At 41.9% G+C, this 13,679-nt stretch overlaps 1 protein-coding gene across 1 annotated transcript in view; it reads left to right on the forward strand.

The window, feature by feature from the left end:
- The first annotated feature begins 2,464 nt into the window (after nt 1-2,464).
- The window catches only part of Gnai3 (G protein subunit alpha i3), a 40,590-nt gene continuing 29,375 nt past the window's right edge, over nt 2,465-13,679 (forward strand). Inside the window, exon 1 of the mRNA XM_052179460.1 lies at nt 2,465-2,717. Within this exon, the coding sequence (XP_052035420.1) occupies nt 2,600-2,717 (118 nt within the window). The 5' untranslated portion in view covers nt 2,465-2,599. The remainder of the gene's footprint in view (nt 2,718-13,679) is intronic.

Genomic DNA, 13,679 nt, shown 5'->3' on the forward strand with positions numbered 1-13,679 from the left:
TCTCTTCCTTCAAGGACCTCACAGGCTAACGCAAACAGATATTTGTATTCTTGTAGAGCATTTAGGTCTGATAAAGTTCTACAGTAAGGAGACTATATCTATGGTTCTGACTTTTGAGAATTTATTGAAGATACGTAAGAGACTCCATGCAGGTGTAGAGAGCGTGGGGGAGCGTAGGCAGAACTCTCCAGTGAAGAAAATAATCTACTAAATAAAACTGGGCAAACAGCTTTTTCCCTTTTTGGCTTAGGTACATTTGCAGGTTTCTGTCTTTCTACCATTTATGTGTTCTTCTAGTCTAGTGCCTATTAAACTGAGGAAATCCTTTAGAAAGTAACACACAGCAAATCAGAGTCCTTCCAACTTTACAACCATTTCCCTTTCTTTGAGATAAAACTCATGCTGAGAAATCTTAGTACATCATAAGGGAAAAACTTTCACATACTGTTAATCTACCAATTAGGTAGTAGACTCAGAAACTGCCAGTAGGTGGCAGTGTGAGTCTAGTAGAAACAGGAACTGTACACAGGAAGGGTGTGTGTGTGTGTGTGTGTGTGTGTGTGTGTGTTAAACATTGCTTGGCAGCCATTTTGGTAATTTTTCTTTTTTAACTTTGCCCTTCAACCCTTGCTTCACTTAAAAGGAAGTTTTAAGAGCAAGGATATTTCTAAGTGATATTGAAATAACCTGTCACTGAGATCTTGCCGCCATGAACTAGCAAGTTACCTTTTTCCCCCTGGCTGTAGGAACAGATCTAAAGGAAGTAAAACTGTCCTTGTATTATGAAGAGATGTTTCTCCACAACTCTTGCTATAGCCACCGACCAGGAATTTTCTAGTCACTGAATCAGACTGGTAAAATTCAATCTATAATCCTTACCTCTTGGAAACTGTTCCAGGACACAATCTTTCTTATATGCTGAGGAAGCAACAGGGCGAGACAATCATCCCGTCAGTTAGCTTGGCCAATAACTTGGTATTGAGGTGACTGCCATTCAAAAACTTTAGACTTCCTGTTGTCAGGTGTGTCCGAGAGACACCTTCTAGAGGTCTGGTAGAAAGAAGTTGAAACTAGGCAGATGTACTTATTGTGTGGCCGTGGGAAAGCTACTTAATTTCTCTGAGCCTATTTTTTATCGGTGACAATGGGGATCAATAGTACCTACCTCACAGGATTGTTGTGAGGATTAAAGAGATGAGATATACAAGCGCCTACCTGGCAAAAAAAACGTTCTCAACAACGTTGTGCTTTCCCCCTTTCCTTTTGAACCTTTTCCCTCAGAAGTGATAAGAAAGCAAAAGCAGCCCGTTTCTTTTTAATGGTCTTTTGGAAATGAGTGGGGGACTTTCCAGACTTGGAATTGACAAGCATTATGGGTGACATGGAAGAGGTTAATCTAATTAAATGGTTCTAATGAACTCATTTTCACTAGAGGCCTTTCTCTTGGGAATTTGTAGTTTACCTCCTACTAGAGAAATGTTTTGAATTCCAGGGAAAGGTTTCAATGGCTGCAAAAAGTGCCCCTTCCTAAAACAGGTGTTGAGAGTTACTGGGTGGCTGTTTAGCAGTAAAGGTACCCTAGGATAGTCTTCACAGGGCTATGATTCACCAAGATTCAGGAAAGACGACTTTTACTGAACTTCCCCTTTTCTATGGTTATCACATAGGAACTCTTGTTAGATTAGAGAAGGATTCGCTGGTTTACTTCTGGGTATGGATCTAAATCCCCAGTGTAGAGCCACTGGTTTATATGGGAGAAAGGGAAGCGTGGAAATTTTATAAATGAATTACACCTCTTTTTATGGTCTAATACTACCTATTTTTCACGTTCTACTACTTGCTGCGGTCGAGTGGTCCGTTGCCAACACAGGAGTGCCAGGCAAATGTACAGCTCACAGAAATTCACACGTTGTAGCAGGACTAAGTAAGATATACTTGGCATCATGGGTGTAGCCTGAGGAATGGATGAACACCCAGGCTGGGCATCTCAAAGATCAGACAGAGGGAACTTCGGTTGAAGTGTCTGACCCTCGGCCTTGGGTAGAGACCCGGGCTCCACAAACAAAGATGAAAAGGTTTTTTTTTGTTGTTGTTGTTGTTTTTTGTTTTGTTTTGTTTTTTTTTCTGGCGAGGGAGACTTTTCCCAGGAGAAATTCCCAGAGGGCTGTGAGCTCTTATTTGGTTTGGGAATCTGATCCTCACCGCCAAAGCTCCAGTGCGTCCTCAAGAGCACACCTCGTGCTGGAAGTCCCGCTTTTTCTACACTTGGAATCCAAGTCCAGGAGCCCGAGAAGTAAAAGGGTATTAAGGCTGGAAGGTGCGTAGCGACGGATCGCCACCACTCCCCGGCGACAGTCAGGTTTCCCGGGGACTTCCGCTTTCCGGATCTCCTCCGCCTCCCACCGCCACCGCACTCTAGTAGTAACGGCCGCTGGGCGTCGCCGGAAGTGTCGTAAACAGCAGATATCCGGTTCTTCCGGGCGCTAGGGGAGCTGACGGAGAAGGCCACCGCCCAGCAGAAGACGCGTCTCAGACGGTGTGTCGCGGTTCCCGCGGTGTGTGAGTGAGCCCGGGTCCGGTCCCCTCTCCCGCCGCCGCCATGGGCTGCACGCTGAGCGCCGAGGACAAGGCGGCGGTGGAGCGGAGCAAGATGATCGACCGCAACTTGCGGGAGGACGGGGAGAAAGCGGCCAAAGAAGTGAAGCTGCTGCTGCTCGGTGAGGGGCTGGGGGCGGAGCTGGAGCGCTGAGCCGGAGAGCCCGGCCCCGAGCTGCTAGGGGTCCGGCCAGGCGGGCGGAGAGGACCCCAAAGGGGCAGGGAGGGAATGCCCAGCGTGGGGCGGGTGCTGCGGGCTTGGTGATTGAGGTCCCGGAAGGCGTGGGGATTTCAGGTTGGAGAGGGTGTAACCCGGCTGGGATGGTGCTTAGCAGAGTTGGGGAGTTTGGAGCCCTGGGACTGTGTTGCGAATCCCGGAAAGGCTCTTAGAGGGAGGAACCGAAATCAGGGAGGTTTCACATTGGACTGGAACGTGTTGAGGAGGATAGTGTATGGTGCCTGGTGGGCCTGTCTGGGGTTTGTGTGAGTTTGATACTTGATGTCAGGATAAAGCTAGAAGGATTGAATGGTTAAATAGTGAAGCTAGGACAGAGGGGTCTCATAAAGAACCTGCTCGCAAGGTAGTGAGGTGGATTGTCCAGGAACACCCAGGAGGCGGGTGAAGTAAATGACAGGTTCTTAGGTATAAAAGAAAACTTGGGTGCAGAGGCCGCCAAAACTTTTTCAACTTTTCTAATCTTTTTTATTTTTTTAAAGATTCTCTTGAAGTTCTGTAACTTTTTTTTTAATCTTTTTTTTTTTTTTTAAATTAAAGGGTTGGGTGTGAGCTGGGGAAATGGAAAGAATGCCATTTTTGAGGTTTGTGGTAGAGGACAGTAGATAACAGTAGCACCGTGTGTTTGGGGATAGTATAGGATAACATATGGACTGGGGCAGATTTATTGTAAAGATTGTGACACATTTGAGAGGAGTTGATTTTCATTGTTTTTTTTTTTTTCAAAATAAAAGTATTGGCTCTCAACTACAAACAGTGTGCTGTTTTATACTCAAGTGGCTTTTTAATATCTAGTCAGACATGTTTTAGTCAGGATAATTTAGTTCTAAACTTTGGTAGGCCCAGTAAGTCATATAAACTTCTGTGGTATTAGCTTACCAGTAAATCCAGCTGTGTTCATTATTCATATATTTGAGGAATCTGTTAGATGAGACTAAGTACGAGTCACGGGTTCTGTAGGCAGCAGACCTTTTTAGATAACTACAGTTCCGAAAGGTCACCGTAGAGTACCAATTTCTCTTTGTGGGGCTCCAGAGGACGGACACAACTGCCGTAATCTCAGACTGACTTTGTGCATTAAGATGGGCTGGCTGCTTTTGTATATATTTTGGAAGCTCTGAACAGCAGCTTGAATATAAAGAAAAAGTTATGCAGTAAAGTTTGAGCTTCCAGAAGATATGAATTCAAATCAAAGCTCTGAATTGCCAGTGCCTGTATAACAGGTATCTTCTATGGATGAGTGTGGTTTCCGGTACTTAGCAGGGACTTTAGTATTTACTATTAACCAACTAGTGTACTCAACCTCTTGTGCTGAATGTTGATTCACAGGGACCTTTGAGAGTCTGATGTAAAACACAACTCTTGTCAGTTTCCCCCCTGCCCTAATTGCTGTGTTTAGAGACAGTGTCATTCCATAGCCTAGGCTGGCTGGCCTTTGAGTCTCTGTCCTCCTGCAGTTGGCTTCCCTGGTGCTGGGATTGCAAGCATCTGTCAGCACACCAGTGACATTAACAGTTTTTGTAATAATTAAATGTGAAATCAAAGATGCAGCCTCATGTTCTGGGATTTGATCTATATTGGAAAAACTTGGACAAGCAGAACTATCCAAGTATCTGAAACCAGAAATATCTGAATAAAGAAAAATCTTTATTCGGGGGTCTTAAATAAAAAAAAAATTAAATGCATAATCGCTTACAGAATTTGAAAAGTTTTAAGTGAAAGTCAAAGTACTGAAACATTTGTTTTATTGTTGTTGGTGTGGGGTTTTTTGTTTTTTTTTTTTTTTTGGTTCCCCCCCCCCCCCCCCAGACGGTTTCTCTGTATAGCTCTAGCTGTCCCAGAACTCACTCTGTAGACCAGGCTGGCCTCGAACTCAGAAATCTGCCTGCCTCTGCTTCCCAGAGTACTGGGATTTACAGGCATGTGCCACTACTGCCTGGCTGAAACATTTGTTTTTAATATTCACCAGCTTTTTTTTTTTAAAAAGTTTTTTTTTTTTTTTGTTTTGTTTTGTTTTGAGATAGTCTTGGCCTCAAAATTCACGAGATCCTGTAGCTGATATCATAGGTGTGTAGCACACCAGGAAACTTTTTTCCCCCTGTCAGGATTTTTATGACCGTATTTTGAGCAAGTTACATTAGTAAGTTGAAGTAGGTTGCAGAAACAGCTGGTCTTAGCTGAGCTGTGCCATGATGCATATGCGAAGGTGAAACAATCTTTCACGGGCTGGGGACATGCCTCAACAGTCACGACCACTTGCTGTTCTTGCAGAGGACCTGCGTTAGGGTCTCAGTACCCACACGGCTCCCAGTCAACTGGAGCCAGGTACATAAATGTACACAAAGATCGAGCATCCAGACACGTAAGATTAATAGTTCTAAAAACCTTTTAAAATGATATTTCTTTAAGTAAAATTTACCGATGTGGTATATAAAAAACACCCTATACAATATTCTAATTATGCCCTTCCCCTTTTTTTTTGGCTGCAGAAAGTTTCCCTTGGTGCATGTAAGCCATTTTCCTTCTGCACTATGAGACTGTCCAATTTAGTTTACATTGAACTCTACCTCTCTTGTCTCTGCTGGTTCGTGTCTTTCTTTTTATGACTATAATTTCATATAGTGATATGCAGCATGGGCTTTGAAGTCAGAAGGCTTCAAATTCTAATTCATGTTTGCCAGCTATAACTTGGGAAAGTCATTTCCATTTGCCTCTTCTAAGGTAGAGAAAATAGAGATCCATCAGAATTGCTGGGGGGGGGAGGTAAATGTGGTAATAACATAAAACAAAACAACATATTCAGTGAATATTCACTGTTTATTATTGTCGAAAGTCATCGTTCTGGATTAAAATAACCATAGAAATTCAAATGAATAAGTTAGTATAGGCTAAATTTCTAAGGAAGACTTTAGTATTATAATTCCTCCCTTAGTTTGAATTTCCTCTAGCTATTATTGGCAAGATCTTGTTATGTCAAATTACTGTTTAACCACAGTTTACCACTGTATCATATAAATATTCCCAACTAGTGCATATAGGGTAGTGTGTAGCTGTGCTACTTGGAATTCTATGTTCAAATTTCAAGTCTTGTTTTAAGACAGGGGCTTATTGTATATGTAGCTCCATTAACCTGGAATTCTCAACCTGCCTCAGATTTCCAGCCTATAGGATTATAAGTGTGTGGCACCCATACCTATCTCTGAAATGATTGTATAGCTTCAGACTTTACAGCAGCTGAAATAGTATTTGGACAGTTTTTTGGTGTGATTTTTCTCTGCAAACTTCTTCAATTTGATAATTTGAAGAGAAAAATTATTTACAAGGATTATAGCAGTTCAGTGTTACTTTCCATTTTGTTTTCATGGCATAATCTTGTAAAGAAAAATCTCTTTGACTAAAATCCTCTCCAGTATGTGTTATGATGTCACAGATGTTGGGAGGTGCTAATGTAATTCATAGTGACACTGCTTTTGGATTCAGACAAAACCAAATTAAGTTCCCACCTCCACCTACTGCTTGTGAAACCCAGACCAAGTCTCTTAACCATATGGATTCTATTCACATATGTAAGTAGGGACATGCTTCCTGTTTCATAATATAAGGTGACATAACTTATGTAGAATGCTTAGGGTAGTGTCTAGAAGATGACAATCAGTAAATGGCAACCTCTGTCAGAATGCTTGTGAGGCATATCAGTTTCTAGTTTTGAGGGGTGTCTCAGACACTTGACGTTCTTCATGTTAATATGCAAAGATCTTCAATGTGTAATCCTGTACCGATAAAAATTTGTGTTTTAAGGCCAAACCAAACCCAAGTTGCATGCAAAGAATTGGAATATTGCATTTTAATTTTATATTATACAGTTGGTTATTCATATTGAACTTGCAAATTGCTGATGAGACATTATTGAAAATAAGCATCTCCTTTGGTCCCCATGTAGGGTGGCAGTCATAGTTTTTGCTACCTCTTTAGGATAAGGTTTGTAGGACCTAAATTTCTAGTAAGGATTTATCTATCATACTTGGAAAAAAAGAAACTGGAATAAAAAGTAGAAATAAGCATTGAAAATGAAAGATTCTTTTTAATAACCTTATTTTTTGTGCCTTAAAAACATTTTTTAGAAGCCAAATGGTGGTGGTGCATACCTTTAATCCCAGAATTCAGGAAGCAGAAGCCAGTGTATCTCTGTGCGTTCGAGGCCAGCCTGGCCTGCAGGATGAGTTCCAGGACAACCACGGCTGCAGAGAGGAACCCTGTGTTGAAAAAGAACAAGCAACAACATCAAAAATGTTTAGATTCATAGTTTTATGTGCTAGTGTTTTACCTGCAGATTTGTAGGTGAACTGCATGTGGCCTCATGCCGCAGAGGTCAGAAGAGGGTTTCAGAGGTAAGGATGGTTATGAACTAGTGAGTGGGTGCTGAGTCGTCTGCCAGAGCAACAGATGCTCTTAACTGCTGAGCCATTAGTCAGCCCACTCTTTGAGCCTTTTATGTGAGTGGATTCCTCACTTTTGCAGCATGAAAATACAGCATCTTTCCATATCCTGTCATGATTTTCTGTGGTTGCAGTTGTAGACAATGATAAATATGGAGTAGGCACCCCGTTTTCAAGGCATGTAACTTCTGAAATGAGAGTACAACTGTACCTCTTTTAAAAATAATTTCAGCTGATTACACTTGGGCCATTATAAAATGGTCTTTCGTTTGGGGACAATTGTTTCTGTTCAGAATGTTTTTTGATGGAGATATCAGTTTCAGAGGTTAGTGAAACTGAAGTTCTGTTTCTACTAGTATTCTGGACCTCTTTGAAACCTTGACCTGTTTTTATATCACCCTTAATGAATACACACACACACACACACACACACACACACACACACACACAGTGCTTCTAACTGTATGGTCCTTTAGGTAAGAGTGCTAGGGATTTCTCTCTATCTTTTGTTGTAGGACATAATCTAAGGGTCCGTAGGGAACAGGAAATGGTCATACTAGTACAAGTAAAGGAGAGGTTTATAGACAAGATAACCAACTAGGCAGCTTCACGGGCAGTTGGCATCGTTGGCGTCCACGGGTAGGGAAGCAGTGAAGTAGGAGCAGGTTGCATGCTCAGGAACTGAAATGCCCTCCTTACTTCTAGAGCAGATTGTCTGCCTACACTGCCTTGCTAGCTAAGTCACATCTTCATGTCCTCTTTCTCTTCTCCATTGAAATACTCATCTCCCACCACATACCAGTCTTTAACTTTGGCTTACTCTGGTACCTTTGCTGGTTCACATTCTAACATACCTGGTACTTAAATCTTGTTATGTAGCACAGGGTTCCAAGGAACCCTAATCCAGATTCCTGGAAAAGCATCAGATTGGTCTACCATGATCCAGTTGTTTGTGGTGGGTGTGTGATAGAGTTGATGGAGTATCCCGAGTTCTATAAGACTGACCCTGTCAAGTGTCAAGGTAGGCCAGGTTCTCTAGTAAAAAGGCATGGCTGGAGAAATAATGATTAATGACCGACAGTGTCCTTGCCTACTAGACATTCATGTCATCTAACTTGATGTAGTAGTGGAATGAAGTCAAAACACTGGAGAACCAAGCACATCACTGCTTCCGTTTCTTCCTTATTCGAGTCTGATCATTCTCAGTGTTAAACTGTCATTTTGTGTAGTTGGCAGATAGGTTTAAATCCACCTGGAGGTGGATGGCCAGTTCTCAGCACATCTAACACAGAGTAGTCAATGTCACCTGGATTTAATTACCTTTCATTTAGATTAAACAGAAAATACAAACAACCTCGGTCCCCCCCCCCCCCCCCCCCACACACACACCTTACTTCATCACTTCTGGTTTCTCCCTAGCCAACCTGTCTACTGTTTTTAAGAAAGAGTTCTGGGGGTGGGGCCATCTAAAACTAAGGAAAGAGGTACAACAACACATTAGTTTGTCACTAAAACTTTGCTTACAGGATTTGTTAAGGGGTAAGTAAAAACATTTGGTAATGTAAATTTAAGTATATAGATGAGTTAGCTTTCTGTGTTGTCCTTTTCTAACTAGTTTGGCGTAGTTTTTTCCTCATGACTAACTTCAAGGGAAGTGAGGACAAAGAGAGCTTCTACTACTCGGGAGTTAACATAATAATAGTGAAGACTACTTTAAGATGGGGCCTCACGCTGTGAAGTATCTAGAGCCATATCTAGAGCCATGGGCGCTAAATTTGTCCTGATTATTAATTGTTTTCTAGCAGAGTTTAATATACTAGTATTTGTAAATCTCTCAGAACTAGTAACTTAGTTCAGACATGGAGACACCATATAATGAAGGGCGTAGAGACTGAGCAGGGTGAGATTGGGTCTACTCTCGAAGCTTTAGTTTCCTTCCTCAGAACCGTGAGGCATTTGAATTAGGTCTTGGGAGTCCCTTGGTGGTGAAATTTATATAACTTAACAAGTTATAAAGAGGACTATTTTTGTGTTATTTTTCTTAGTCAGTTTGGTTGAAATTAGTTGAACATCACGTGGCTGCTCAGGAAGACAGTTAAAAACTAAAGATGTGCATCAAAAACTCCCACGGTGCAAAGGTTCACTGGGGCACAGAGAGAGAGTAGTTACTTCAGTGTTGGATCTTCTGTGTGCTCTTCATTTTCCGATGCTCTTTTGCAGGCTCTCGAAGTTGGTGTTATCTTTAAGCTTTTATCTATCCAGGTTATCCTGTTACCGGATTAGTGATCAGCTGTATCATTGCTGTAATTTAAACTGTTTGAACTGAACAACACGGCTGGGAACAGGGTTCAGTTGTTCTAGTTGGATATAGTGCTCCTTGTGAGTGAGTCTTCTTTTGTCCTTTGGCTGTAACAGAAATTAATATATTTGATGTGAATTAAGCAAAGGAGGAGGATGCTTGAAAGTTGACAACTGAATGTGTAGGAACCTGGTTAGCTTAGAACCCGTCGAGGAGCTGGTTCTCAGCCCGGAACTTCCCCTGGCTTCCACATTGACCAGAAGGTAGACAAGCTTGTTTGGAATTCCCCAGAAGTCCTGTTCCATACGCCACTCTTACACACGAGGGACATTTTATTACTAAGTCCTATTTTCAGGTAGACAGTTTTAATACTCATATAAAAGATTTTTGAAGGAAGGTAGTATTTTACGTCTTAGAAAATTCTTGTTAACTTAAAAGCAGTTCTGTGCCTGGTGTGATGGTGCACGCTTGAGCCCCATCCCAACACTTGGGAGGCATAGGAAGGGAGATCTCTTGAGTTCAAGGCCAGCTTGGTCTTGTGAATTCCTGGTCAGCCAAAATTACAAAGAGAAACCCGGTCTCAAAAGGGGGTGGGGCTTAGCTTTCTGACCACCCCCCTTCGTTTTGATTGGTTGATTGATTTTTGTGTGTGGTATGAGTGTGTGTGTGTGTGGATGGGTGTGTACACCACAGCACACATGTGGAAGTCTTGTGGGAGTTGGTTTTCTCCTTCTATAGTGCCAAAGATGGAACTCATGCAAGAGCCTAAGCCTCTGGTCCTTGAAATTTTTTTCCTACTTGCTCATACGAATCCTGCATGTTTCACTACATTTGCATGCTTAAGCTGTGCTCACATCTTTTATTCATCTGGTTTGTTGTTAGCACTACACTGGTCACATATCGGGACCATGTAAATCAGGACTATTTAAACAGCGAGGTTGCTGTCATCTTGTAATTAATCATCCTCTACTGATTGCATAGCCTGTTTATAGTGGGCCGAATAACAACAACAAAATCATCTGTTTCTCAATTTGATTTTAAATAGTATCCTCCTAAATCCCAAGAACCGTGGCAGTGGCACCCTGTGCTGCATTTTGATTTGTTTTAGTCATGTACTGATGTCAGGGGCTGTGTGTGTGGCCCTTACGTGTGCTAAGGTGCACACGTGGAGGACTGCTTCAGGAGCCAAGTTTTGCTTTCTACCATGGTTGAAACACGATGTGTTGTTCTACCATTGTGCTACATACTCCAGGCTTCTTTGGCCTGCGGGCTTCCATGATTCTCCTCCTAGGAATGCTGGGAGTAAGGTGCATGTGTGATGGTGTGTCCAGCTTCTGTGTGGATTCAAGACCTGAACTAAGGTCATCAGAATGATGTGGCAAAGGCTTTTACTAAGCCATGTCATCAGCTTCCCTGGTATATTTATTTTTAAAAACAAGTAAGTATATTATGGTATGACTAGACTTACCAATATGGCTTTGGAATCATTAGATAAAAAGGATTTAAAAGTCACTAAAGCAAAGGAAGGCATAGTGGCATATGCCTATAACCCCAGCACTCTGCAGGCAAAGGCAGACCGACCACCGGGAGTTCCAGGCCTAGGTCTGGTCTACATATAGTAAGTTCTAGGACAGCCAGAGCCACATAACAGAGTTGTCCCAAAACAGTTACAAAAGTAATAAGTGAGACGCAGCAAAATGCTTCTCTATCTAAAGGGTGTTTATGATGGACTGGAGAGATGGCTTAGCAGGTAAAAGCTTTTCTTTGAGAGGAGCTAGGTTTGAGTCCCAGCACCCACATGGCAGCTGATTACATCTGTAACTCCAGTTCAGGGAATCTAAGGCCTTGTTGTGAACTCTCTGAATACTAGACAGACACACTGCAGTACACAGATGTGCATGCAGACAAATACCCATACGCATAGAATAAGTAAAGAAAAAGAAAATATAGGATACAATATTTTAATAAGCTTTTTATTTTGGATTAACTTTACGCTTCTGCTAGTTTTCTAAATAATGTTACATTTATCATCTCAAGAAATTAATGCTGCTATATAAATGTTCACTTTGACATAGTATTAAATTTTATCAGTTTTCCCATTAGTGTTCTTTTTAAGGTCTAAGTCAATCTAGGATGCCGCATTGTATTTAATTAAGGTTTTATGAGCTTTCTGGTTTCCAGTATTGTACTCTAGCAGGATGCTTATGTATTATTTATGAATATGCATTTCTGATTGTCTTTCGTAGACAGGTTTTCTCCTTCCCCTTATGCCTTAAACTTTTTTGAGCCAGTTTATATATATAGCCAGGGTGGCCTTGAACTTGTGATCCTCCTGCTTCAGCTTCCCAGTGGTCATTTATGTGGAATGTGATTGATTATAGGAATCAGTTTTGAAAGGAACGTGGCATTTGAGACATTCCTTAAAGAGATAGAAACTCCTTTTGATGAGGTTTGTGGTGCTGGAGATGGAATCCATACTGGGGACAAGTTCTACCCTTGAACTGCCTGCCATCTCTAAGTGTGCGCAAAGCCTCAGAGCACGACGGCCCGTGGATCCCACTGTACCACTGGTGGAGAAAAGGATTCAGGACATGATCCTCCCGGCTTTGCCTTCCCAGTGCTGGGATCACAGCTCTGTACCACCATACCTTACTTCATTTGAAACATTGTAAGATGTATTTTTTAAATTATGGGTATGTCTGTTGGGCATTACACCACGTGCAGGTGTCACAGGCAGTTCTCCGCTGCTGGGACACGGATGTTGAGACCCAAACTCACCTTCAAGAACAGCAAGCGCTCTGCCGCTCAGAACCAGCGTTCCAGCCCATATCTGAGACATGGAAACATATAAAATTTATTACAGTGTTGGCGTGAGTAATGGGGAATTTGAATGCAGGTGGCATAGTGCACTTGTGGAGTCAGAGGGCAACTTCCAGGAGTTGGTTCTCCTCCTGCCTGGGCTCTCCAGACCTCACTCAGACAGTGGGTGTTCTTCACCTGCTGAGCCATTTTTTCTGGTCCTGTATTGAAAATTTTAGTAGCTATCTCAAGCTGTGCTTCATTATACACACAAGTGTGCATGTCTCTAGAGTCTGGAGACTTGCATTGTACCAACTTTTTTCTGGAGAAGCCACCACACTTAACAAAAGAGTAATGAATGCATGTAGGAAACCCAGACTTCTTTGTGGCTGAGCATTTATATGGTAAAGGAAATCGAAATCAAACGCTCGCTCATTCTGTAGGCCCTTACTCGTGTTTTAATGCTTTACTATAAACGACTCTAAAGCGTGCTGTTTGCATTTGATTAAATAAGCATGTAGAAGTGCTCTGTGCCCATCATTTGAAGATTTGAGTTGGGATATGATTCTAACATTTTAAAATATATGGGTTATAATGGGTGCATTTAGCATTGCTATTAGCTTTGAAGAACATTTCCCACTATAATAATTATTTTATGAATTAAAATGAGATCTTTGAACTGCTGATGCATCACAGTTGGTGGCATTTCTTTTTCCTTTTATTCCAAATGAAAAATAGTTTTAAGCCATGGCATAAATACCATATAATTTAGCATCAAAATGGGGTTTTGTTGCTTTGCTTTCAAAGAAAAAGGAAACTTACTCACCATAGGCCAGAATTAGAACTCGAGGCAGTCAGAGCATGATCTGGTTCCAGGTCACAAGTGACTGCTTCCCAAGCATGATTACATTCTGAAAGGTGAGGAATGATGCTGCAGTCTGTCCTTCCACTGGCCTGTCATCAGCACGCTGGTCAGAGCATGCTCAAAAGTGCTAACTAACATTTGGGGAGCCGAGTGAGCTTCCTTCCTTCCTTCCTTCCTTCCTTCCTTCCTTCCTTCCTTCCTTCCTTCCTTCCTTTATTTTTTTATTTTTATTTTTTGAGACAAGGTTTTTCTGTGCCTTGGCTATACAGAAACTCTGTATACCAGGCTGACCTTGAACTCACAGAGATCTGCCTGCCTGCCTTGGCCTCCTAAGTGTGGAGATTAAAGGAATTAAAGGAATATGCCACACAATCTAGCAACTCCCCCCAACCCCCTTTATGGTAACCAAACCATAAGTCTTCCTGTTTTGTTTTTTTAAATCTACTTTAT

Source organism: Apodemus sylvaticus, chromosome 4 (assembly GCF_947179515.1).
Source record: "Apodemus sylvaticus chromosome 4, mApoSyl1.1, whole genome shotgun sequence".
NCBI classification, from domain to species: domain Eukaryota; kingdom Metazoa; phylum Chordata; class Mammalia; order Rodentia; family Muridae; genus Apodemus; species Apodemus sylvaticus.